Source organism: Xyrauchen texanus, chromosome 10 (genome assembly GCF_025860055.1).
Source record: "Xyrauchen texanus isolate HMW12.3.18 chromosome 10, RBS_HiC_50CHRs, whole genome shotgun sequence".
Classification (NCBI taxonomy): domain Eukaryota; kingdom Metazoa; phylum Chordata; class Actinopteri; order Cypriniformes; family Catostomidae; genus Xyrauchen; species Xyrauchen texanus.
The window spans coordinates 40,544,718-40,572,551 of NC_068285.1; the positions used below are offsets into that span (position 1 = coordinate 40,544,718).

General features: G+C 41.9%; 1 protein-coding gene across 1 annotated transcript; it reads right to left on the reverse strand.

Annotated features, from left to right (window-relative positions):
• On the reverse strand, window positions 1–27,654 carry ywhaz (tyrosine 3-monooxygenase/tryptophan 5-monooxygenase activation protein, zeta polypeptide). Its single transcript, XM_052135663.1, has 6 exons — window positions 27,548–27,654; window positions 13,296–13,598; window positions 11,305–11,428; window positions 1,802–1,965; window positions 1,604–1,699; window positions 1–1,032 (listed from the first exon to the last, which is right to left on the reverse strand). Exons 2-6 carry the CDS (start codon window positions 13,584–13,586, stop codon window positions 973–975), a joined length of 735 nt encoding a protein of 244 aa, XP_051991623.1. The 5' UTR covers window positions 13,587–13,598; window positions 27,548–27,654; the 3' UTR covers window positions 1–972.
• Between the last annotated feature and the right edge of the window lie 180 nt (window positions 27,655–27,834).

Below are 27,834 nucleotides of genomic sequence, written 5' to 3' on the forward strand. Positions count from 1 at the left end.
TTTGTTTTTTATCTTTTTTTTTTTTTTATTCCACTAACATGAAATCCAGATCCCTTCTCCCACCCTCGGTAACAAATAACAATAATGCTGAGTGTTCTGTATGAAAATTCCAAAGACAGCTTCTAAGCAGCCCGATAAGCCAACTCCAGTCAACCCTGATTAATTAAAGCCACATGCATTTTAGCAAGTATCAAAAGAGTAAACAAAAAACAGAAACTAAACAGATTTAGAAAGTAGTAGTAGTAGTACAAATAAAACAAAATGATCCTAATAGAAAACAGTATTAATCAGATAAGCACATGAAAAGCATGACTTCTTGTTAATAAGTGTATATATCAAAGTTACAGTATAAGCCATGTGTCAAGTCTTTTTGATCTTAGGTCTGTGGATGACATGGACAGATTTTACATTATTCACAGATGGGAATTCGAACACTTGAAAACTGAAGTAGAATGTCATCCACAAGCCCAATCTGCCAATTATCCTTTCATACTGACTTTTTGGTTAGTTTCCTTTGATTCTTTAGGAAAATGAAGAATTTATTCTAAGCCACAAGAAACCTGATAAATATACGCTCCCCTAGCAAAACTCAAAATTGGGTTCATACTCTCTCGCTCGCTCACATATGCATTTACAACAAAGTTCGATGACGCTGTCACATTGGCTTCATGGTGACTTACATAAGTGATGCAAAAGCATGCCAGCCACCTTATGTACAAGCTCACATAAAGCCAACAAACTACAATGTGTGTCCACCACATCATGTTTAATAAACAAACAGCTGCTGTTTGCCCCCCAAACAAACACACATGTACACAAACACAGTCATGAAACAGTCTTTTCTTCACACTCTCATTGCCAAACACACATATAAACGACGGGCTGGTGAGTATGAAGCTGGAACTGTAAAGCGTCAGCATCCTCTCTCGCTCTCTTGCTGTGCTGACTGAAAGGTTCACTGTAGAGTTGGCTTTAGTTTTCTCGTCCCTCCTCTGTGTCCTCACCATCAGCCTGATTGTCAGAGGTCCACAGCTGAAAAACACAGGAGAACTGGTTAAGATTTTCACATTTATCCATCTGATTAATTCATATCCATTTAAACATTTAACATATAATGCTGCTGCTTAGATATCAAGCTTTAAGAACTAAGAGGCACATTGCATGACTTTGTTGAAAATGCACATAACAGTGTCCTAACCAGGCATGATGAGATAAAGCATTTTGTTAGTCAATTGGTGGCAAAATTATAAGTAGCCCCACCCATAGTGAGGTTACTTTGCCCCAAAATCCTGCTCCACATACAGTAAAAAAAAAAAAAAGGTATCCGAAGACCCACACATCCTTGGAGTATGTGTAGTATAATACAGAAGAGTACACCACCACTTCATTTTGAAGCATGCTGTGCTTGGAGATAAATAAATTACAGCCTTCTGTGGATTAATAACCACATGGGCCATATTTTTTATTAACTTGAAATGTGCAACCCTAATCAAAACCAGTTTCTGACTTTATGCTATCAAATAATTTATGTTATCACAGGTCACTGCATCCTCAACGGAACAAATTCAAAGAGCTGGGTGAAGAAGATGACTGAAGAACTCACTGTCAGATTGTCTCTTAGTAACTGCATGATCAATGTGCTGTCTTTATACGAATCCTCGGTTAACTGGTCCAGCTCAGCAATGGCATCATCAAAAGCCTTCATAAAATACAAATCCATTGTTAAACAGATAGCAATGCTAAGCTTTAGGTGCAATCAAAATAAAAGCTGCATGTGTGTGAGCTTTGTGCCCATTCTAACCTTCTTGGCCAGTTCGCAGGCCTTCTCTGGTGAGTTTAGGATCTCGTAGTAGAAGACAGAGAAGTTGAGGGCCAGGCCCAGGCGGATGGGATGAGTGGACTGCATGTTGTCTTTACTGATGTCAAAAGCAGCCTGGTACCCTTCCTGAGACTTCTGGATGATATCTGTACAGAATACAAACAAGGCAAGCATTATTGTTACAATTGCTCATTTTTAGGTTTGTTCAAAATACCCATTCCGTTATTGTGTTGGCGAGTAACTGCTCCAAACGATTCAGCAGCACGTGTATGAGCTTTCAGAGTCATTCAAATTGAACCGCGGACCAATTCAGACTGCTTTGCTATCACGTGTGACCAATTCATTGTGTAGTACCGACTCAAATGAGCAATTCATTTGTGAATTGGACATCTTTTGTTTGGACTGAAAACTGTTGTCAGTAGGGCTGCAGCGGTACACAAAATTCACGGTTCGGTACGTGCCCTTGTTTTGGGGTCATGGTTCGGTATGGTTTCGGTAGAGCAGGGAAAACAAAGAATCTTTATTTAAATTATTTATTTTGAAAATACAGTGGCTGATGGGCAACAATTCTTATTGTCAATTCTCATTTACTGTATACATGACTGCAATATGTATATTTCTTCAACAACATTACAATATAAAACTTAAGAGCCTCTTATGTGCACATTGTATAAAACATAAATAAAGTAAAAAGAAAAGTGCAATAATAATAATTGTAACAAAATGAAGACATTAGCTGTGAAGATTTCTGTCTTTTGCATTTCAGCTCACCACTTGTACTTACCACTCAAGTTTATAATGGGGCTGAAGCACGTTAAGCGGAACTTAAAACCTGTGTTCTCGTTGACCGAGTTTGGTTGCATATGTACAGTAATAAATATTCCTATGGCGTTTGTTATCGCTTTAGCTCTGACTGAGCTTGCAGCGAAAGGCTGCTTGAATGCTGTGGCGAGACTAACTTGCACATGCTGTTTATGACATGTTCCCATAAGCTCAAGTGACATGTGGATGATGTCGACATACCCGACTTGAAACAGAGCCGACACAAAGCATTCATCCTGTTCACTACTCATTGCCCAGTATTACTGTAGTTTACTGCAAAACAACAGATTTTAGAGACGCGTTGGGTCTTCAATCGCTTATTTAAGTCCGACATATTTATATTATGTTTAGTTCCATCACAGTTGGGTAAAATAGCAAGCTAGTTAGTATAAACTTCACGTGCATTTATCTGAACCACAGTTTCTAGTGTACCATCTGGCGCTCTGTTCTGTTAAGTTTTAATTCCGTGTGGTCCCATGTTGCTCCACAATCTTTTTTCATTTGAGTTCTATGCGGTTTATGTTGTTCATTATATGTTGTTTTAATATTGATTACACATGATATGATATGTAATCATTCGTGTGATTGGATGTACCGTACCGAAGGCCCTGTATCTGTTTGGCTTGGCATGGATACGTGTACCGTTGCAGCCCTAGTCAACAGTAAACACTGTAAATGCCATTATGTTGAGGTGTAGCTTTTTTCAAAACTGCACTACTACCAAATCAATAAATTTTATTTGATACTGAAAAGCTAATTGATTTAAAAATTAGCGAAGCTACCACCTCACATCTCAGAAATATAGTTAAGCTAAAAGGTTCGCTATTTGCCCATCTGATTACATTATACATTAGGGGGTAAGACAGTAATTCTATTATTTTAATAACAGTGGAACTTTTCCAGTAACAAGCTACTTTGTCCAAGTAGTTCAAGTGTAATATGACAAAACACTACATTGTCACATTGTTTTGCACACTTAGCTGCCGATCAAATGTGTATACCCCTCTCTCTTCTCTCTCTCTCTCTCTCTCATAGACAGTCCAAAACATTTACCAGGAAGTGAATCGATACGTAGGGCTAGGTATTGAGTTTGATACATTTTAGGCACTGACCGAATTGCCTCTAAACTATCGAATATCAAAAAATGTCTTGTCGTTCGGTACCAAATTTCGATAACCAAAGGGTTAATCTCGTCAACGTCAGTGATAAGCATATAGCATGCTAGATGTGCCCAAATCTAAAAATGCCGGTGATTGGCTGTGTTTAGGCATCAAGGAAAAATACTAGTTTACGCCAGTTATGCTCAGAGACGTGGCTCACACGTGAGGCTGTAGTGTGTATGTGTCCCAACCCCCACAGATGTAAAAGATGTGTAAAAGATCAAAAGTGTGGATACATTTCACCAGGCGCGATGCCAACAGCGTAAGATGCGATATTTGCATCAAGATAATTGCTGCCAAGACCGGCAACATGACAAATCTGATGAAGCACTTGACAGTGCACAGAATAAACTTAAGAGCAGAAAGTTGCTCTGTCTTCGACTGCAAGAAGACCGAGTTGGTGCAGTCATACACTCGGTGTCCTCCTGCCACAGAGACTTGTTCAACATGCCCACCACACGAATCCTCCTCCAAAACTAATGATGAATGCAGCGGTGCTATGACTGGGACTCCGACAGGTAAGATTAACCTTTAGCAAACAAACCAACAAACAAAATCGGCTAAATCGGCTATGATTGTGTACTTGTTAAATTAACGTTCTGTGCACGGTGACATAGTCCTATAAACTGGGACCAACATAACATTAGATATTGTTTGGATGTATGGCAATAGATAGCTAGCTAAATCGATGCTAAAAATGCTTTATGGTTGACTGTAACTGATCAAGTTTAACATACGTTAAACTAGTTATCTTGTTATTCGTACTTATCCTTAGGGTTGACTGAATTAACAGTTTAGCTTTCTTGTTTTTTTCTCTTCACATTAATGTTATAGCCTCTGCCCCAGCCGCCCCTAGCATGACGAGACCAGAAGGCTCAGGAGATGAGACTCTGTAAAAAAAAAAAAAAAGGCAACAAACTGAAAAAATAAAAACAAAGTTTTATTTGAGGTAATGTCTGAAATCTTGTTAAAACAGATTTCATAAAATTGGTATCGAACAATTATCATTTAAGAACTGGTATCGAAGTCAAGATATCGGTCTCACATTTTTTTTTTAACGATTCCCAGCCCTATCGATTCGTTCAGGCAGTTAATGTAAATTAAACTGTTCAAATAATGGATTACCAATCCACTTACATCATTGGAAAATCCAACAAATTTTAGTGAACTGGTTCATTCGTATGATTGTAGTTAACCAGTTAAAATAAACGATTCACAAGTGCCCATGCCTAGATGTCAATGTGCCTTCTTTGTTTGAAGTGAAATATTTAGATACAGTACCTGAAGGTGCTTATAAAGGTTTACAAATCAGTAATATAAACTAAGTTTTAATAGTTGTATTTAGTGTACATTTTTATTTAATAGCTATGAATTTATTCCTTTAATATTACCACCCTATTTGTTGAGATTGACATTTTTGTGCCAGGTAAATTGATAAAGAGTGTAGAACTTATCCTAGAATTAAATAATATAATTTGATAGTTATATTATTACAAGTTATTGCAAACATTATGTTTCTATGTATAATAGCATCAGTGTAGTGTTTAGGTCTGCTAGAAGCCAGAACAGGCCAAGGGAGTCAAATCACATATAAAAGGTCACATGTGTTGATTAAAATAGTAAACACCAGTAAAGAATACATACATAATTTTAAATGAATTATTTTGTTTATTTATTTAGTTTTGTACTCAAATAAAAAGAGAATCACTGTAACATGGTTTCATGTTGAGCTCACACTGTAGTGCTGTTAGCGTGTCATACTGTGATGCATTAAAAGCTTGCCTGTATTGATCTGTGCTTCGAGTGCAAAACACATTTTTGAAAAGGCAGCTCTATATGGATGAGCAGTAGTCATTGTCCATGTGAAGAGCCTGCTGAAGAGTGGCCAAGGCAGCGCATGTATTAAACCCACCCAAATGAGGTTCGGCTTACTGCCGATACCCAGCTGGACAACATGCCCGCCGCGCCAGATGCTGTTGCCATGGCGATGATCAGGCAGCCTACTACACTGACAGTAGTAGGTCAGCAGCTGCTAAAGCTCAGTTAGACACAAGCATTCCTGTTCTGTACAGATCTATGAAAAATAGTGGTGCAACCATAGACCTTATTCACAGTAGCGCCATCTTTGATTTTTAACGGCAATGACAATTGCCGTTAAAATGGCACACACGGAATTATACCGTGTCAATGGCACACACGGTATAAATCTGTTTTTATTTGTCTTATGAATGTTCTTAAAAATATGTTTTCAATGTTTCATCTGTGGAACGATCCTGAAACACTTTAAACCGCAGTTTATTTGAAGAGACTGTACGTCTATCCCTCACAGCCTCGTTGTCATTCCCATTAAAAATCAAAGATGTCGCCAGCGTGAATATGGTCAACATTTTGGCCGTTATCAATAGCAGAAAATAATTTTCAAGATATGGCCAAAAAACATATTTTAGTCAATGTTGTAAATTAGTTTATCCATCTTTTATACAAAGTATCGCTCACACTTAGTGAAGTCACGTATTTCAAATGCAAGTGGGTATCAAAACTTTATTTACAGAAAAAAAAATATGGAAAAGCATTTAGTACTTTTGATACCTAACATAGAAAAAGAGTATACTGCTTGAAGTTCCATAAAATATCAAATTGAATGAATACATTCAAATACTTTATTTAAAACAATACTAATAAATGAATAGTATTATTTGCTTCGAGTACTGACCTAAAAAATAAAGTCACCAATTTATTTGCATCCATAATGGAAAACACTAACCTTTTCAATTAAACTACACAAACATGACTGATGTAGGATCTGCTGTAAAGCACAATCATGTCATTTCCACAGATGGTACTTTCAGCTGTATCTCTCAGATCATTTGCTCCTGTGCTGCCATAGAAACACACTAGGCTCTTAAAAATTCATCACAGCCAGCAGGGAGCAGAAGAAAGCCTAATAAGCCCATGCATCTACTGAAAAGAGTGAATTATTACTTTGACAGACAGACCCACCTGAGCCAAAGACCACATGTGAAGGGAATTCCCTTATTAGTCAATCATTAATGACAAGAAAGAAGGTGCACTGTATCTAGCATGTGCAAAATCTACATTTACAAAACAGAGTTGTGGGTTGCCTGAAAGACTTTGATCCTAAAGAAACCATGTATAATTACTGATCAGACACAATTCTTACAGTCAAATAATATAGATGGTACTCACAGCTGCCCTAACTGACAGAAATTCAGAAAGGGACAGACAGAATCATACCTACATGTGGGCAACTCAAGACACAAGAGGCATAAAATGATATCACGTCACACGGGATGTCAAATTAATCTGCAATCAGCTTGTGTCTCATGAGCTTTTTTATGAACTAGGACACAAGACCTTCAGATCTCAGGTTCCATTCTACAGCCTCTCAACATAACAAAAATAATTAATGAAAACCAAAGCTGTGGCCACCTTGTTTCTCTTTGGGTGACGTCTAACTCTATTAAGAAAGGTTCATTGATTGACCTCTTATGTTCAAACACAATACAAGTTAGGTAGATGTTTCAAGGGACACTGACACTAGCGAACTGCATTACTGTCCTAACCAACATGGAACCTGATGATTGACCGATTTCAACTCCTCACATATAGTGCATGAGACACAACTAACATTCACAGTTGAATTCAATAGCCTGATGAAAGCATTTAGCTACACTTGAATTATAAAAATACACAGCACACAAAAACACTGGGGAAAAATAGAGTATTTTAATAATGTAGAACTGTTTTGAATAGGGATGAGACAGTATCATTATCTCACGTTTCAGTTCGATGTACAATATCGACATAATCTCGATTATATATAATAGCACTTCAATGACAAATGGTGCGTTCAGACCAGAGGTGTCGAAAGCGTCAAATCGACTGGAAGTCCAGGATTTCTTATGCACAATTTTAAAATGCACATAAAAATTGTTGGATGGAAACCCAGTTAGTTCCAGATACAGCGCAAAATGTATTTTTGTAAATCAGACAAGCAAACAATAAAATAAGAATCTGTTGCATGAGAGCAGAGCACACTGCGCCTAAGCTATCAGTCCACATGTGTTTATTTAAAGAACTTGAGCTTTTCTCTACTCCACACCATCTTCTGTCATTTTAAAGGCATATCAAATACTGTATAATACATACTCATAAATGTAATATATACTGAGAATATAATACTGGAAGATAATTTTTAACTAATATCTATTAAGCAACAGTTTTTTGTTTATTGAAAAAGGCTGACATTCTAAAAATAAAAATGTCCTCATTCATGAGCTAACTATGCTATAACTTAAATGCTGCCATTCATTTTCAACATTGTTAGATCGCCTTCTACACATCAAAATGTACAATACAAATAATAATATTATATAATAATTATCATATTCACAATAACTCAGTGTGAAGTAAGCAATGGTGCCAAAACTGTCCCTTTGCGCCTCCTGGCGGTGATTTTGCAAAAGGGTTTTATGTGTGAGAATTTAAAGTTTTACCGCCACTTTAATCCCCTCGATAGTAAGGGCCATTCTAGTTGGATACCTACTGTAGTAAACAGTGTAGAAAAAAGTGACAGAGATTTTGATGTTTGAAAGGTAATTTCACGTATGTTCACATGGACAGAAAGCAATGCTGCAAATTTCACATTTTGCCTCAATGTGATTCATCATTTATTTTGGTTCACGGTATTTTGAAATTTGACATATTGTCACATTCTTAGATTTCTATGGATTCTTTTCTTTTCAGTCCTGAATATAATCAACATTTCCCTTGACATTGTCCACCATCTTGCAAGTAACTTTACAGTTAGCTTTTTTCCATGCATGGGAAATATCAATATTTAAGTCCTTTTTCACAAATAAATCTCCACTTTCACATTCTTTTGTTTTTTGGCGAATAGCATTGTTCATGCATATCGCCACCTACTGGTCAGGTCTGGTCAAAGGTGGAGATTTTAATCCTTTTAAAAATGCTCTCTAGGTAAGAAGCTTGACAGGGTTTGTAGCAGAACATATTAGCCCAAAGACAAATAAATAAGTACAACTGTGAGTAAAACTATTATCAGACTCTGCCTCATAATATTAAATGCAATAAAGATTGACAGCACTGAAGAGTGCTTACAGTTGTGTAAGATTATTCAAGTGGACACTATAGCTCAGTTCCAAAAGCTAGTTAGCTGCCTAACTAGACAGCATTTTAAGAAGGGTTTGCACAATCACATATCGCAATGTTGATTCACTTTTCTTTCACGGACATGCTGGGTGTCTCTCATATATTCGGCGCAGTTACATTCGAGATCCAATTATGAAATTGTGATGCATCAAAATAGATTGAATCGTGACATATGTATAATGATATACATTCGCCGGTTGGCGACACCCAGACCTAATTTTAAGGCATCATAGGTGAGCTGTTTCAAAAGGTAGGTACTAACATTATACTGCCTTCTAAGAGACCTTGTTTAGGCCAAATACTAAGGCGGAATTGCATGCAATCCTAGAATTCACTGCAACAACCTCTGATAAAACTTGATTGAATTGTTCAATTAAAGTTACATTTTTCTAGGTGCTCAAAATCAGCAACTTACGAGATTCAATTTCAGTTCTGATGCTCCCTTAGGCCACGTCCACGCTAATCCATTTTCATTTGAAAATGCATTGATTTTGCGGTTTATGCCTCTAATCCACACTGAAACACTGTTTTCCTCCACCAAAAAGGAGACTTTCAAAAACACTCTCCATAACTGGATACTTGGAAAATTAGGACGTCAGGAAATTGAAGAGTTTTCAAACTTAATTGGATTAGCGTAGACGTGACCTTAGATGGCAGCTGTCTACAAAGAAGGCTCACTATAGGTTTGGGAACAAATCTTAAGTATTGTAAGTGTAGCCCGCGACCCTGTACACAGGATAAGCGGTTGACGATGGATGGATGTAAGTGTAGCCTAAATATAATATTTTTTTTTTTACAAAGAGATATTTTGTGAAACGATCACTCAATAATCAGCTATTAAGGGTGTGGAAGCACAAGTTATGACCTGTTACTTTGGCACACATCAAACCAAAAATATCTATGTGTCAATGTGTGATTGATAGAGGTGTGGCTACAAAGATGGCAGGAAGATTTATCGTACGAAGGCTCATATGCTGAGGACATATTGAAGATCACAAAGTAAGTCTCGCAATTTGGAATATATTACATAATTCTTGCGAGGGAAAAAAACTGGTGATAATTCCAAGAGTATAACGATCTGATTTGGATCTGTTTCTTAACGGGTTAGTTCACCCAAAAATTCTATAATGATTTACTTAACTTTAAAGGTGCTGTAAGTGATTTTAGCATTTGAAGCTTACATGTGACTGAGCTGTTGAATTAGCCACACCACCTCATTCCAAAATGCCAAAACAGAGCAAAAGAGCAGCACTGTTTGTTCCTGTGGCTGTCAAATTCAACAGTGGCACAATAGCGCACTCAACAGCAAACATTATGAATAACAGCCTAAAATATCTGCTTCATATGAGAACGAGCATAATGGTTGACAGGTGCAAAGCGTCAATGTCCGTGATTCGCAGACACATTTTTGTTTATATCTTTAAGGGAGTAGGAAAATGTTTTGCATAATTTTTCCATGAAAGAATAAATAAATACAGCACCTTTAAAGAGGCCCTATTATACTATTTGTAATTTTACCTTTCCTTTAGTGTGTAACATTGCTGTGTGCATGTAAATGGTCTGCAAAGTTACAAAGTCCACGCAAAAGGGAGTATTCTCTCCCACAGACAACACTGCTCTAAAACTACAAGAAACGGCTGGATTGTATTCCAGCCATTTCTTCCGTTAAGTATCTACGTCACTATGTAATTCATTTGCATAATGCCTGCCTAAGGGCTACTTTGGCCTACCCTCAAACAAATTGTAGTTATAGCTGAGGCCAGTATGAGTTGGGTTAATGTTGTTGCCATGTCGAGAAGATACTGTTTTCTTCACTGCAAAAGCTCTTTGTTTGGGCTACCAAAGGCAGATGAATTGAAGAATCAGTGGTTCAAATTTATTTGAATTATTTAGCAGTACAACAAATGCTGGATTTTCAAGATGGTTACTCCGGAAAGATGGTGCACTTCCCACTTTGTTGGGACAATCTGACACTTCAGGATCACTACCTGTTATTTTCTTAAACCAACCTATCAATTTGCCTTTTGGACCATCAAACTGCCAGCAGCCTGATGGCACCCATTCACTTGCATTGTATGGACAAACTGAGCTGAAATTTGCTTATAGAAATCTTCACTGCAGTTCTGCTGAAGAAGGAAAGTCATACACATCTGGGATGGCTTAAAGGCAAGTAAATCATGAGAGGATTACAATTTTTGGGTGAACTAACCTTTAAATCAAAACGTAGTGTATTAAATAAAGAGAAATTACTATCTCCAGTATAAAGCCAGCATGGGAGATTTTGGATCCCAAAGGTCCGCAGATACTCACTGGTTTTCTCTTCTCCTGTGGCGACCTCTGCCAGATAGCGGTAATAGTCTCCCTTCATCTTCAGGTAGAACACCTGGCTCTCTGCCGGAGAAGTTTTGCGGACCAGAAACTTGTCCAGGAGATGCTGCAGATGAGAGACACACGTGCATGTGAACACCCACACAGCTTCAGTCTAAGTTGGACAGTAACTTCAGCAATAAGCTGAAGACACAAATTTATGATCTGACTTTAAGTGAGCCAGCTCAGAGCTTCACCGATATATTGGCCAGGCTTTTTATTTTATGATATTTGACCATTTTTTTACCCTCCCCTTTTCTCCCTAATTTGGAATGCCCAATTCCCAATGCGCTCTAAATCCTCATTGTGCCGTGCCTCAATCGAGCGATCGGGTGCTGGAGGATGAATCTCAGTTGCCTCCACGTCTGAAACCGTCAATCCACGCATCTTAAAACGTGGCTTGTTGAGCGTGTTACTGCGGAGACGTAGTGTGCGTGGCGGCCTAGGCTATTCTCTGTGGCATCCAAGCACAACTCATAGCACGCCCCACTGAGAGCAAGAACCACATTATAGCGACCACAAGGAGGTTACCCCATGTGACTCTACCCTCCCAAGTAACCGGGCCAATTTGGTTGCTTAGAAGACCTGGCTGGAGTCAAACTTGCGACTCCAGGGGTGGTAGTATGCGCTAATACTCGCTGAGCTACCCAGGCCCCCAGATATTTGGACATTTTGAGATTATCAGCATGGCCAATAACTGTGCCCAAATGGTTAATTAACAGAAATGTTCATTCCATCAAGAATTAGTTCCAAAATCAAACCCCAAAAGATAATATACATTCTGTTTTCAAAAGCAAAGTTTTTGTGATTTTTTTTTTTTAAATACTGTGAATAAAAGTGTAAATTCAGCAATATAGTATGTGCAGCAAATATTATTTATGCTTACCCATTTGCTCCAACAGCAAAATAAATAATCCACTATCTACTAATCCATTACGATTAATAGAGTGGATTACGAAGATGACACATTTATTTAACTCCTTTTAGAAGCTGTTTTAGAACCCCATTGCAATTGTTTATCTAATTCTAGTGTAATTTAACACAAAGCATAATGTTATAAATTTACTCTAAATAAATGAAAATATAAAGAAAAGTTAACTACATTTACGCTGATAAGGCGGAAACGAGTCATCATAGTCTGTAAAAAAAGGTCTATTGACAGCTTTATATTCTGTGAATTATAGCAGGTGGCAGAACAGCTGAAAGGTGCATCTATAGTACGAGTGCGTGCGTACGTGTATGTGTGTGTGTGTGTGTGTGTGTGTGTGTGTGTGTGTATATATATATATATATATATACATACACACATATTATTTATTTATTCCAACCCCCCACAAATCCATGTTCATGCTGACATTAAAATACCTCATGGTGATTAATCCAATCACCTAACAGGACTTGTTAGAAACAAATATATTATGATGTTTAAATGATTTCAGAGGACATGGCATTCTAGCATGTTATGTCTATGTATGAGCCAACTTCAACCCATTACCCTCCTAATGCCAACATTAAACATCACATTCTTATGAATGCAGTCTAAATAAAAGCTAGAAAATGAGAGGAATGTCGTTCATGCAAGCATAACATTCAATTTTCCACCATTGCAAGGTGCCTCGGGTAACAATCCAACTAAAAAGTCCCAGTAAAGAGGGAGGGAAATGACCCAGTCCGATTCATTAAAGCCTTATCCAGTTGCACTGAGTGAGTCTCACTTTCAATTTTCTAAGAGAAAAAAAAACACTCAAACAACAGACCCCATTGTTTTGCTGATCTAGTGGTGGGAATACAGTATATAAGAACTGGTTCTTGATTGCCAGCCCAAGTTCTGGCTAATGCCAAAAAGATCAACTAGTTTGCAGTAAGTTACTCACACTATCCAAAATAATGTGTATTCCCTCTGCAATATTTATAATGCCCAACAGAAAGCTCACCAGCACGTCTTTGCAGATGGCCTTCAGCTCTGTCTCAATCTTTTCCCGGTACTCTTTAGCCATCTGCTGTTTGTCGCTGCCTTCAGTCTTCTGCTCAATGCTGGACACCACCCTCCAGGCGGACCGGCGAGCACCCACAACATTCTTGTAGGCCACAGAGAGCAGGTTCCTCTCCTCGTCGGTCAGTTCCTCTCCATGCTCCGTCACTTCCTTCATGGAGGCGGCCATGTCATCGTAGCGTTCGGCCTGCTCAGCCAGTTTGGCCCTCTGCACATGTTGGCTCTTGTCCATGGCTGCTTGATTCTACAGGAGCAACACAGAATTTCAGTTGGAAGTCAAAAATCTATAATTATAATTTCATATAATTTTCAAAAATGATATGACAAATTATAATTTCGTTATTTTACTAACCCAACTAATGACTCGTCGGCGCTTTATCAGTAGGTTGCACGACATGTGAAGCATTTTTTTTTAGCTTTCACTTAAGAAGAGTTCACTCTTTATTTTAATATATCTCTTTACATAAATACTATTTTCCACTTAAAAACTATAATTTACGTTATTTTACTATCCCAACTGACTCATCCAGCTTTCCAATAGGTTGCACGTAAGGGGAAAAATATTTCTTCCACTTAAGAAGAGTTGTGCACTTTTAAGCACTTTTTATTTTAATATATCTCTTTACATAGATATTTTTTTTCTACTGAAAAACTATAATTTCAGTTATTTTACTAGCCCAACTAATTAGTAGCCTACTCATCCGGGCTTTTTAATATATTAGCCTAAGAAAAAAAGTAGTCTTTGGGCAGCCTTCTTGCGAAGAGAGCAGCCACAGCCACGCTCACTGATGAGCAAAAGGTCGAGGCAGAAATGACCATGTACCTGCAGGAAATGGCCATTGATGGGGAAGAGGACGACAAAATGTTTCCGTTCATGGCAAGATTAGCACGGAAATATCTGCGCATATGTGCTACCAGTACTCCATCAGAGCGGGTCTTCAGCACAGCGGGTAGTGTAGTTACTCCAATCTGCAGCTTATTAAAACCAGATAAAGTGAATATGTTGGTATTTCTGGCCAGAAACATCAAAATTTAAACATGGTCTATGGTGAAAGATATTAGACTTCTTTACGCATTTTTCAGCCATCCGTTCTTGGAGCTATTCGATTTTGCATATTATTTTTTAAGCGTTCATTTGTGTAGTTCATATGACCACTTTACAATATTTCAATAACATAATTTATTTTGTAGCCTGTGCTGAAGTTAATTGTGCTGCTAATTATAAGTGAAATGTTAATGCCGAGTTTCGGTCTGAGTGTTGTTCCGTTTTCTTGTTCTTTATTTGTTGTTCTTCTATGTTTTAATAAATGTGTGTTATTCATATTTACCTTGTTTCTTTCATTTGATTTGACATTATGGATTTATGGCCAAGGAAATTTTTCTTTAAAAGTATTAACCAGACAAAAGTTATTTGGCGTTAAGCTGGTCTGGGTTTATCTTAAACTGCCGCTTCAGTGTATACAAGAGCTATGTGACAATGAGCAAGATGTTCTGAGACATTACAACTACTAATAATTAATTAATAAAGGCTTACAATAAAATATTTTAATCTAAATGTACAGTGTAAGACATGTAAAAAAAAAGACAAGAAGCTAACAATGTCAAGATCAATATTTGTGTAGCCTGCCTGACACGGTATTTTCACAGACTAACACGTCACGTCTCTGGCATAAACTACAGTATTTAAAATAGCATATATGCATTAGCTATATTCTCAATTTAATTTACAAAGCAATCCCTGCAAAGTTTTTAGGTTAACTATAGAAGAGACTAGGATTAGTGAGTCACACTAGCAAGACTCGCAAAAGGGGGCGTGGCATCACGATGGTGGCTCTACATCGTGATGTTGATCAGCCATCACGATGGACGATGATATCATCCATCGGCACAACCCTACCACGAACTGACTTTAAACAACAAGATTATGAGACCCCGCAGAAGAACCATCAATTGGGGCATAATGTGCAGATATGGCAACGACATACACCTTTAAAGTAGAAGCCGCTTAATTGTTGTCCAAGTAGAGTTGCAAAAAAACTCAAGACCTTTGGCACAGTACAGTGAAACAGATCAATTCCCTGAGCTCCACACCATGAAGAGAATATTCTCCAACTAGCAGCATAAAGCTGTCGTGTTGAAGCAGCTCTGGCATTATCCACAGTAAAGACTACTGCCAGATCACAATCTGCTAGAAGTGGGTTGGCCCCAGCGGCCAAACCCAAAGCTGAATGTGAACTGGATCCGGATGCCAAACGCGCCCATCCATCTGGGAGCGGAGATCTCTCCAGGTGGGAAGTTGCCACGACTCACCCTCTATCAGACTCCGAAGGAGTGGGAACCATGGTCTGATCGGCCATCGAGGCGCCACTAGAAGTACCCTGCACTTGCATAGGAATGTTCTGTGTATCGTCTCCCACAACAGTGGAAAATACAACAGGCATTTCGGCCACTCGTGGGCCAGAGCATCCTGTCCCAATGGACTTGACTTTTCGGTCCTCACAAACCACCAACGGCAGATCTGGTGCCACCCTGATGATTCAGATGAAAAACACAAGCACATGGCAGCCTACAAGGGCTGGTAAGGAATGTTGCAGCGCTAGAAACACTGCCTTCAATTCTAGAATGTTGATATGCTCCAAGGCCTCTATTTGAGACCAACGCCTGCCATTACCCCTTTGGTTCCATGTTGCCCCCTCCCCATCAGCGAAGCATTGGTTGTGACCACTTCCCTGCGAGAAGGAACAACTTCCATGGGCACCCCAGCTATCAAAAGCGCTAACTGGTTCCAAGGTTTCAGCGCACAGATGCAAGAATGGGAGACAATGATCAAACAAAGATGATGTTTTGCTGGGTTTAGCCGTAAACGTTGTTCCATCTCTGTAGGGGCTTGAGGTGGAGCAAACCTAAAGGAACCACAGAGGTGACTGCGGCCAACATCCCCACTAGTTGTAGGAGAACGCCATAAGGAAGTTTTGCCCCAAGGCGAAAATGAGTCTGTAGACGACGAATACTTCCCGTCCGAGTGAGCGACAATGTGGCAGACATCGTGAGACCCAACTTTAGGATGTGCTCTAACAATATCTTGCTGTTGCATAGAGCAAGCAGTTTTGTTGGGGAACAAAGCAACCAATTGTCCAAATAGGGCAGAATCCTCATGCCTTTGGACCAAAGAGGAGACAGGGCTGCACTCATGCATCTTGTAAAAACTAGGGGACCCAGAGACACTGAACTGGTAAACTTGATCCTGAAAGATGAATCTCAGGAAATACCTGTGGTGTGGTGCAATAGAAACATGAAACTAAGCGTCTTTTAAATCTACACTTACAAACCAGTCTCCTTCATTATGGACCAAAGAACGTCGGCAGTGCGCAACATGCAGAAAGGAAGAGACTTAGGAACGTGTTTAGATGTTGTAAATCCAAAACAGGATGAAACCCACCGTCTTTCTTTGGAACGAGGAAGTATGTTGAGTAAAAACCTTCCCTCTGATTGAGGGGAAGAACCTTCTCTATTGCTCCTTTCTCCTTTCCTGAATTTCCAGAGCAAGAGCTGTAGAACAGGCTACATCTTTGACAAATGTCGGAAGATTTCTTGAAAACTTGGGGGGCCGGCGTCAGAACTGCAGAGAATATCCCCTGTTCAAAGTTGCCATAACCCATGCGTCGGACAATGAGGATCTCCAAAAGTTTAAATGTTGTAGGGAGAAACGACTGACTGCCGGCCCAAGCACTTGTTAGCTTCTGTGGAGGGGCGCTAACGTGGTCCCCTTTGTGGCTGACATTGAAAAGGGCGACCGCCCTGGGCCTCCTCAGCACCCCGAGGACGCTGTGGGGCCTGAGGTTAGGAAGCAGTGTGGTGATGAAATCGCTGCTCTGGTATTGGATAGCGATGGTGCATTGGAGCTGGCGGCATCCTAAAATTAGGTGCCCATTGGACCAGAGTCAGCTGGCAGGAAGCTTCCGACAACTTCACCCTCTTCTCCAATACCTCAGAGACATTGGGGCCAAACAGATGCCCCGGTACAATTGGCAGGTCCCTCAGTCTTTTTACAATCTTCAGGCAGGTTTGCCTGAGCAAGCCACACCTTGCACCGGGCTGTTAGCAGGGTTGCTGAAAGTGTTCACAGTTTACGAGTCACATGACCCATCGGCAATAAAGCTGTTTGTAGGAACTGAGGAAATGAAGTGTCTACATTTGACGACCCAAATGTGGTGTTGCAGGCAAGAAGCAGCTAGCAGATAGTATTCTCTGCTCAAGTTATATAGGCCACTGATTCATAAGCCATCTATAATAGAGTGTCAGTACATCCACACTGTGCGCTTGGACAACATACATTGCCTCTTAAAGCCTCATCCGGTAAACTACTAAAGCTGTCACCGGTTGTTCAATTTCCGGAGCCCACCCCACACCTATGTAGTCGGCCTCAGCCATTGAAGCTAGGGTACGGGCCGTCTTTGATCTCCTTTTAGAAACAATGGAACCCGTCAGAGCGCTTAAACTCTGAAACAAAGTCTTTACAAGGTGGCATGGCAAATGCGTTGAAGTGAATTTGTCAATCAGTTGGAGATTTATTATGAGGGCTTGTTTAAGGACTCATCAATTTACACCTGTGTCAGACATTTTTTTTTTTTTTTTAAACAAGCCAGGGGTATACATAGTACACAATAATACAGATATATTTTACAATAATGCCAAGACATTATATTCATTACATAGTGCAATGGTTTTCAATTCTTTGGAGTTGTTGGAGGTACAAAGAATATTTAAATAATATTACAAGTCTTTACAAAAAAGTGCAAATAGGGACAAAAATGTACACATATGTATAAAAAAACAAGAAAAATAAACAGATTAATCAGAAAATATGAACTTAAGTTATCAAAATTGTGAAAACCAAATAAAACGGCTTTATAAAGCAAAGAAAACTAGTTAAAATAGATGTACGTACAAACAAACAAAATGTTCTTCTAAATACTACAGCGTGGACACGTTCCCAAAAAAGGTGAGGGGCAGATTCATCTACAACATTACAGAAGGAGCAAAGTGGATCTTTTCAGGGAGCATGATTCTTAAAAAAAGATGGACAGGGTAAAACGGTGTAACAGTTTAAAGGTGTCACGCTTGAGCAGCAAGGCAGACGAGGAGATGCGGATCTAAATGCAGTTACACTTTATTAAATAAACAAGCAAGAAAAAACACAAAGGAAAACCCTCAATGGGGAAATAAACATAAAACTAGAAAACACAGGCAGGGAACACACACCAGGCTAAAAACATTCAACGAACGACAAGGAGTGAACAAAAAGCAGGGCTTAAATACACAGTGAGTGATGACAGAATGAGACACAGGTGAAAACAATGAACAAAATGGCAGTGATGATGGCAGGTGGATTCTGGGAAGTGTAGTTCTAAACAATGACAAGTGAGACAGTGGAGCTAAACAAGGGACAAAATTGAAAACTATGGAATGCAAGGTGACAAAAATGGCAGACAGAGGGCAACAGTGAAACAAGACAAGGAATTCCTAACATAGCCCCCTCAAGGATCGGATTCCAGATGATCACAGTGACATAAAACAAAACAAAAAATGTCCATGACTGGGGGGGAGCTTGAGGTGGGCAGACAGACCAAGGGGGCAACGAGGGGCAGACAGACAGTCCAGGGGGCAACGAGGGGCAGACAGACAGTCCAGGGGGCACAGAAGGCAGGCAAGAAGTCCAAGGGGGCACAAAGGGCAGGCAAGAAGTCCAAGGGGGCACAAAGGGCAGGCAGGAAGTCCAAGGGGGCACAAAGGGCAGGCAGGAAGTCCAAGGGGGCACAGATGGCAGGCAGGAAGTCCAAGGGGGCACAGAGGGCAAGGACAAGTTCAGGTGGTCAGGGAGCTGGCCACCGGGCAAGGACAGGTTTGGGGAACCTGGGAGGAGGCCACTGGACAGGGACTGGGTCAGGGGGCCTGGGCAGAGGCCACAGGACAGGGACCGGGTCAGGAGGCCTGGGAGGAGGCCACAGGACAAGGACTGGGTCAGGAAACCTGGGAGGAGGCCACAGGACAGGGACTGGGTCAGGGGGCCTGGGCAGAGGCCACAGGACAGGGACCGGGTCAGGAGGCCTGGGAGGAGGCCACATTACAGGGACTGGGTCAGGAGGCCTGGGAGGAGGCCACAGGACAGGAACAGGGTCAGGAGGCCTGGGAGGAGGCCACAGGACGGGAACAGGGTCAGGAGGCCTGGGAGGAGGCCACAGGACAGGGACAGGGTCAGGAGGCCTGGGAGGAAGCCACAGGACAGGGACAGGGTCAGGAGGCCACAGGACAGGGACTGGGTCAGAAGGTCTGGGAGGAGGCCACAGGACAGGGACCGGAGACCTGGGAGGAGACCAGAGGACTGGAACAGGGTCAGGTGGCCTGGGAGGCGGCCACAGGACAGGGACTGGGTCAGGAGGCCTGGGAGGAGGCCACAGGACGGGAACAGGGTCAGAAGGTCTGGGAGGAGGCCACAGGTCAGGGACAGGGTCAGGACCCCTGGGAGGAGGCCCTAAAGGCAGTGACCTGGAAGGCTCTGGCGGCGGAGCCGTAGGAGGCTCGGGAGGTGGAGGCTCGGGAGGTGGAGCCGTAGGAGGCTCGGGAGGCTCTGAGGGCGGAGACGTAGGAAGCTCTGGAGGCGGAGCCGTAGGAGGCTCTGGAGGCTGAGCCGAGGGAGGCTCAGCTGAGGGAGGCTCTGGAGGCTCAGAGGCCTCAGGGGGCGGATCCGAGGGAGGAGGAACCATGGAGGGCTCGGGAGGCTCAGCTGAGGGAGGCTCTGGAGGCGGAGCCGTAGGAGGCTCGGGAGGCTCAGCTGAGGGAGGCTCTGGAGGCGAGGCTGAGGGAGGCTCTGGAGGCGGAGCTGAGGGAGGCTCTGGAGGCTCAGAGGCCTCAGGGGGCGGAGCCGTGGGAGGCTCAGGAGGCAGAGCCGAGGGAGGAGGAACCATGGAAAGCTCGGGAGGCTCAGGGGGCAGAGCCGTGGGAGGCTCAGGAGGCAGAGCAGAGGGAGGCTCGAGAGGCGGAGCCCTGGGAGGCTCGAGAGGAGGAGCCCTGGCAGACTCGAGAGACTTGAGAGATGGAGCCCTGGGAGGCGAAGCCCTAGGAGGCTTGGGAGGAGGATCCCTGGGTGGCTCGGGAGACTTGAGAGGCAGAGCCCTGGAAGGCTCAAGAGGAGCCCTGGAAGACTCGAGAGGCGGAGCCTTGGGAGGCTTGAGAGGCGGAGCCCTGGGAGGCTTGAGAGGCAAAGCTCTGGAAAGCTCGGGAGGCGGAGCTCTAGAAAGCTCGGGAGGCGGAGCTCTAGAAAGCTCGGGAGGCGGAGCTCTGGAAAGCTCGGGAGGCGGAGCTCTGGAAAGCTCGGGAGGCGGAGCTCTGGAAAGCTCAGGAGGCGGAGCTCTGGAAAGCTCGGGAGGCGGAGCCCTGGAAGGCTCGGGAGGCGGAGTCCTGGGAGGCTCGAGAGGCTTGAGAGGTGGAGCCCTGGGAGGCTTGAGAGGTGAAGCTCTGGAAAGCTCAGGAGGCTCAGAAGGCGGAGCTCTGGGAAGCTCGGAAGGCGGAGCTCTGGGAAGCTCGGGAGGCTCGAGGGGCGCAAGCTCTAGGACGGGCATGACCATTGGCGCTGGCTTTTGGTCAGTCCTGGCTATTGGCGTTGGCCCGGGAACGGTCGAGGCTACAGGCGCTGGCTCAGGGACGGTCGAGGCTACAGGCGCTGGCTCAGGGACGGTCGAGGCTACAGGCGCTGGCTCACTGACCTCTGAGGCTACAGGCGCTGGCTCACTGACCTCTGAGGCGACAGGCACTGGCTCACTGACCTCTGAGGCGACAGGCTCTGGCTGGGTGACCGTGGTATGCGCTGGCTTGGGTTCGCTGACCGTGGCTGATGAGGGCTCTGGCTCGCTGACCGTAGCTGATGAGGGCTCTGGCTCGCAGACCGGGGCAGGCGAGGGCTCTGGCCCGCTGACCGTAGCTGACAAGGGCTCTGGCTCGCAGACCGGGGCAGGCGAGGGCTCTGGCTTGCTGACCGTAGCTGACGAGGGCTCTGGCTCGCAGACCGGGGTAGGCAAGGGCTCTGGCTCGCAGACCGTAGCTGACGAGGGCTCTGGCTCGCTGGCCGTGGCAGGAGTGGGCTCTGGCTCGCTGGCCGTGGCAGGCGTGGGCTCTGGCTCGCTGGCCGTGGCAGGCACGGAAAGCCCAGTGGCGGAAACCGGGATCGAGAGAGGTGGTTCCCCGGCAGCGAGTACTCCCAAGACCAGATCCACATATTCCCTCCACGTGAGGTCTCCGGAGTTCGGCAATCCCCTCAGCTGGTACGTTGGTAGCCCGAGCTGGTAGATGGTTTTCAGGGATGTGTCATCGAAGCCGGTGTGGATGGCAACAGCGGAAAAGAAGTGGGAGTACTCGCGGATGGTCAACTCCGCCTGGGTCAGTTCCATCAGGTAAGCTGCTAGATCCATATTGGGTCGTTCGTTCTGTCACGCTTGAGCAGCAAGGCAGACGAGGAGATGCGGATCTAAATGCAGTTACACTTTATTAAATAAACAAGCAAGAAAAAACACAAAGGAAAACCCTCAATGGGGAAATAAACATAAAACTAGAAAACACATGCAGGGAACACACACCAGGCTAACAACATTCAACGAACGACAAGGAGTGAACAAAAAGCAGGGCTTAAATACACAGTGAGTGATGACAGAATGAGACGGGTGAAAACAATGAACAAAATGGCAGTGATGATGGCAGGTGGATTCTGGGAAGTGTAGTTCTAAACAATGACAAGTGAGACAGTGGAGCTAAACAAGGGACAAAATTGAAAACTATGGAATGCAAGGTGACAAAAATGGCAGACAGAGGGCAACAGTGAAACAAGACAAGGAATTCCTAACAAAAGGACACCTCCTTCACCTTGTTCGTAATTAAATATTTGTGAGGTAAAGACCTTACGACCTGTGTCAGACATGCTTGTGTCGCGTCTCTGGTGTGTTGCGTCATAAAAGTAAAATGTTTAGGTCACTGTGTCAAGTTAAATATAGTTTAATACTCAATCTTTAAACTCATCTTGAGATCCCTTAGTTCGCATTTGCGCTCCTTCGTTTTGAACGCAACAACGTAACGCATGTTTGTGTGTGTGTCCACTGAAGAGTTGTTAATGTTTTGTTCACTGTAATAAACTGTGTGTTGCTCACACAGCTGAAGTTTCACTTACTGCCCTCTGGAGTAAACAGGTGGTACTACAAACTTGAATTTCTAAGAAAAGCATTGCGATTAAAAGAGGGTTAAACAGTGCTGGAAAATAATGGTGGCCACACAAAATATTGACACTTTGGGTCCAATTTGGACATTTTCACTTAGGGGTGTACTCACTTTTGTTGCCAGCGGTTTAGGCATTAATGGCAGTGTTGAGTTATTTTGCAAATTTACAGCAAATTTACACTGTTATACAAGCTGTACACTCACTACTTTACATTGCAGCAAAGCGTCATTTCTTCAGTGTTGTCACGTGAAAAGATATAATCAAATATTTACAAAAATGTGAGGGGTGTACTCACTTTTGTGAGATACTGTACATATGTATATATACAGGGCCTTCTCAAAAAATTAGCATATCATGAAAAGGGTCTCTAAACGAGCTATTAACCTAATCATCTGAATCAACTAATTACCTCTAAACACCTGCAAAAGATTCCTGAGGCTTTTAAAAACTCCCAGCCTGTTTCATTACTCAAAACCGCAATCATGGGTAAGACTGCCGACCTGACTGCTGTCCAGAAGGCCATCATTGACACCCTCAAGCAAGAGGGTAAGACATAGAAAGAAATTTCTGAACAAATAGGCTGTTCCCAGAGTGCTGTATCAAGGCACCTCAGTGGGAAGTCTGTGGGAAGGAAAAAGTGTGGCAAAAAACGCTGCACAACGAGAAGAGGTGACCGGACCCTGAGGAAGATTGTGGAGAAGGACCGATTCCAGACCTTGGGGGACCTGCGGAAGCAGTGGACTGAGTCTGGAGTAGAAACATCCAGAGCCACTGTGCACAGGCACCAGAAACAGCGGCAGAAGCGCCAGACCTGGGCTACAGAGAAGCAGCACTGGACTGTTGCTCAGTGGTCCAAAGTACTTTTTTTCAGATGAAAGCAAATTTTGCATGTCATTTGGAAATCAAGGTGCCAGAGTCTGGAGGAAGACTGGGGAGAAGGAAATGCCAAAATGCCTGAAGTCCAGTGTCAAGAACCCACAGTCAGTGATGGTCTGGGGTGCCATGTCAGCCGCTGGTGTTGGTCCACTGTGTTTTATCAAGGGCAGGGTCAATGCAGCTAGCTATCAGGAGATTTTGGAGCACTTCATGCTTCCATCTGCTGAAAAGCTTTATGGAGATGAAGATTTCATTTTTCAGCACGACCTGGCACCTGCTCACAGTGCCAAAACCACTGGTAAATGGTTTACTGACCATGGTATTACTGTGCTCAATTGGCCTGCCAACTCTCCTGACCTGAACCCCATAGAGAATCTGTGGGATATTGTGAAGAGAAAGTTGAGAGACACAAGACCCAACACTCTGGATGAGCTTAAGGCCACTATCGAAGCATCCTGGTCCTCCATAACACCTCAGCAGTGCCACAGGCTGATTGCCTCCATGCCACGCCGCATTGAAGCAGTCATTTCTGCAAAAGGATTCCCGACCAAGTATTGAGTGCATAACTGAACATAATTATTTGAAGGTTGACTTTTTTTTGGTATTAAAAACACTTATTTTATTGGTCGGATGAAATATGCTAATTTTTTGAGATAGGAATTTTGGGTTTTCATGAGCTGTATGCCAAAATCATCAGTATTAAAACAATAAAAGACCTGAAATATTTCAGTTGGTGTGCAATGAATCTAAAATATATTAAAGTTTAATTTTTATCATTACATTATGGAAAATAATGACCTTTATCACAATATGCAAATTTTTTGAGAAGGACCTGTATATATGTATGTGTATATATATATATATATATATATATACATATACACATGCATACATACACAGCCTGTGCGATTATATGGTGGCAAAATGCTGTGATTTTATTAAATAAATAAGTGCATATGTGCATTCTCTCCGAGAGCTGTTTGCCCATTTTCTACACCGCTAATAAAAAGATGACCAGTCAGTCTCAGTTTAGGGAGTGGCAGGTGTGGTCATGTCATGTGAGTTTCGGTGTTCAGTGTGGAAATCAGGTGAAGATGGATGCCGAGCAGACCGACACTGAACTGGTGGCCAGAAAAAACAACACACAAACAGATCACAGCTTGGCGATATATCTTTATTTCATCAATAATTTAAGTTCATATAATACGGGAGCGTGACATGTAAATAAGCACAAATTCCAAAACTGTAATTCTCTGTGCGGTCAGAGCTGCTTCAACCAGTCGCGGAAGAGACCCAATCTGAGCGGGAGTCAAGAGATTTAAAGTTCCGCCGGCTGATGCGCACTCTAACATGGAGATCACAGCTTGGCGATATATCTTTATTTCATCCTTAATTAAAATTAATATAATACAGGAGCATGCCATGAAATAAACACAAACGCCAAAACTCTCATTCTCTGTGCTGTCAGAGCCGTTTCAACCAGTCGTGGAAAAGGCCCAATCAGAGCAGAAGTCGATACCGGGAGAGATTTAAAGTTCCACCGGCTGATGCGCACTAACACGGAGACACTCGTCTCTCACCCCGAGTCTGCAGCTCGCAATGTTTTGACACAGAATTAAGACTAAATAAAAAAAACAGATGACAAAATTAACACTAGTATTCAGTTACCAGGTCATTATTAATGTATTAACGCAAAGCCTAAGTTTACGTGTTTTTAACGTCACTTTTTTGATCAGTATGGTACCAACTCCGCCTCATTTTGAGCCAGGAAAAACCCTGGTTATATGCCGATATTTTGGCTTGAAGATAACTGACGCTGAGCAGAGACAGGTACTGTACTAAATTGCTAAATTTTGCTAAATTAAAGTTGCTACATCACATGGCAACAAGACAAATTTATATTAGCACCTGAAACAGCACAAGTGAAAAGTATGATGAATGCATGACGGTGAAAGCCCAGATTAGTACTATATGAAAAGTCTTAACAGAGATATAAAGAAATCACCGACTCCATAATGCACTGCTTGGCAAGAGACATGATTCACCATTAGCAAAGTGGGATTTCAGAAAATGATCCACACACTGGACAAGAGGTACCAGTGACAAGTAGAACTTTTTAGAAAGAGGATTTGGAAATACCAGTTGGTCATTTAAAAACAAAAACAAAACACAACAACAACAATAACAGTTTTAGTGGTTTGATTGCGTGAACCACACTTTTGTATCCAGTTTCCTTTTCAAAAGAGTTTATACAAAGTACATGTTACATCCTGTTTAAATGTCCCTGTTTGTTTGGACAATCTTATTTTTGTGAAAACGTGTATGTTCTTATTTATTGTTCTATTTTATTTAGGTGCAATATTGAGAAAATAACAAGATATTAGTAATTTTGTAAAAATATTATTTTAATTTGAAAACACTGTGCATTTATAGTTTTTGTTGTTGCTAGTTTGTATGTTTGAGTTGAGAAATACACATTGCAGCATTATCAGTAATCTATTTGTGCATTTTCCTTGATAGCCAAGCAAGTTGACTCATGACGCAAGTTGTTCTAAGTATTAAACTATATTTAACTTGACACAGTGATCTAAACATTTTATGTTTATGTCGCAACACACCCGAGACGCTACACAAGCATGTCTGATGCTTGTTGAAATTGACGGGTCCTTAAACAAGTCCTCATAATAGATCTCGAACTGATTGACAAATTCACTTGTGATTTGGATTACTGTGAACTGTGTGCCAATGATTGACTTATGTTCAATAATATGGTAGTAAACAATACATTGTATTCTAAAGCCGATTTTTGTATTGTCTTATTAATGATTAACTCTTCTGCTACAAAAATGTAATTATCTTTTTAATTATTTAAATATATGAATGTGTATTATATATATATATATATATAATTTAAAGATAAATATGTATAATTATTTCCTCATTATACATTGAATTATTGTTATATGAGGGACTTTCTCAGCAAATATTTGTATATGCAATTAAGTGCGATTAATCACGATTAATTAATCGGGACATTAATTAATTATCGATTGACAGCCCAAATATATATATATAAATAACTTTAAAAAGCCAAAAACGTAAGCACTCTGCATATGATACATGAGAGCACATGAGTGAAAATGCCCGAAAATGCCCAAAAATGCGGACATGACTTCGACCACGCCCAGTCCACAGCAGCGCAGTGTTGTAAGGCACCTCACTCCTTATGGATCATCTCCAGTCTGATGTATAAAATCATCACGGCCCTTAAAGGAATGTGTCTGTACGAACTGTTCCCGCCCTGCTCGCGCGTGTCCAACAGAGCGCGTCGCCTCTCTACCTGCCGTTACCTCTCAAGTGTCCGCTTTTTGTCGAAAATACTATAACGAAGTAAAGGTTATTTGCACCGGTTGCTTTGCAATAAATGACCATTCAGACAGGGAGAATGTTTTCCGACAAAGACCAAAACACCTTTACATTTCCACTGGCAAATTAATATTTACACATTTTCGACACCTTCTTCTGACAGGAACTCCACAGAAGTACAGCAGGAGGTAAACGCCCTACTTTTTTTTGCCTAATGTGCCCGACATGAGCTAGCGTGCCAGCTATTAGAGAATAAGTCCTAACATGATAATTCGCCATTTTACACTCTCATTCTTATTCGCACAAGGTAAAACACAGACGAGTGATATTTCTGTGCGGAGGAGGATTGTCGACTCATCCTTCCGTTGTCTGGTGGCAGTTTGAAATGGGTTATAGCACTATCAGCAGCGAATACTTGGAAATAATACTTATTATTGTGTGTCATAACAGCCCGGGTTGCATGTCAGAAGTAATTTACAGCGAACTTTTCATTTTCGTGTAATCCGCTCTGGACTGAACGTCATTGACTCTTTTCTAAAGCAAAACGAAGAATCCCTGTTGAATGCAGCTATTACAAACCATTTACTTCGCTTTAAATAATCAAAATAAACAGACTCAGAATAAAGAAATACAGCTCATATTTACGTAACAACACAGATAAGAGATGAATGAAGCGAAAGTAAACTAACCTGTGTGTGAGAGTGCTGGGTCAATCTCCGGTTCCACCGTTCAACTGCCGCGTTCCCGTGCGATCCACGGGGTTTCCCTCCCACTCACATACTCCCGCAGCAGGGACTGGGCAGGGGTCATGACGTCAACCGCTGCCAAGGCAACCGTGCTTTTGATTGGCTGGAGGGAGAGCCTGAGAGTGATGGATCTTCTTGAAAAATCTAATTTTGCAATTACATTTTTTTTTTTATAAAATCATACAATAACAAAGAAATGCAAAACACACACAAACAAACACACACACACA

Excerpts from the sequence above, each read along its gene's own strand:
- ywhaz (XM_052135663.1), bottom strand. The coding sequence starts at position 13,586 with ATGGACAAGAGCCAACATGTGCAGAGGGCCAAACTGGCTGAGCAGGCC. Across the intron at positions 1,966-11,304 it reads CACAGGAGAAGAGAAAACCA|ATATCATCCAGAAGTCTCAG; the intron begins GTGAGTATCTGC and ends TATTCTGTACAG. Across the intron at positions 1,700-1,801 it reads CCTGCGAACTGGCCAAGAAG|GCTTTTGATGATGCCATTGC; the intron begins GTTAGAATGGGC and ends TATTTTATGAAG.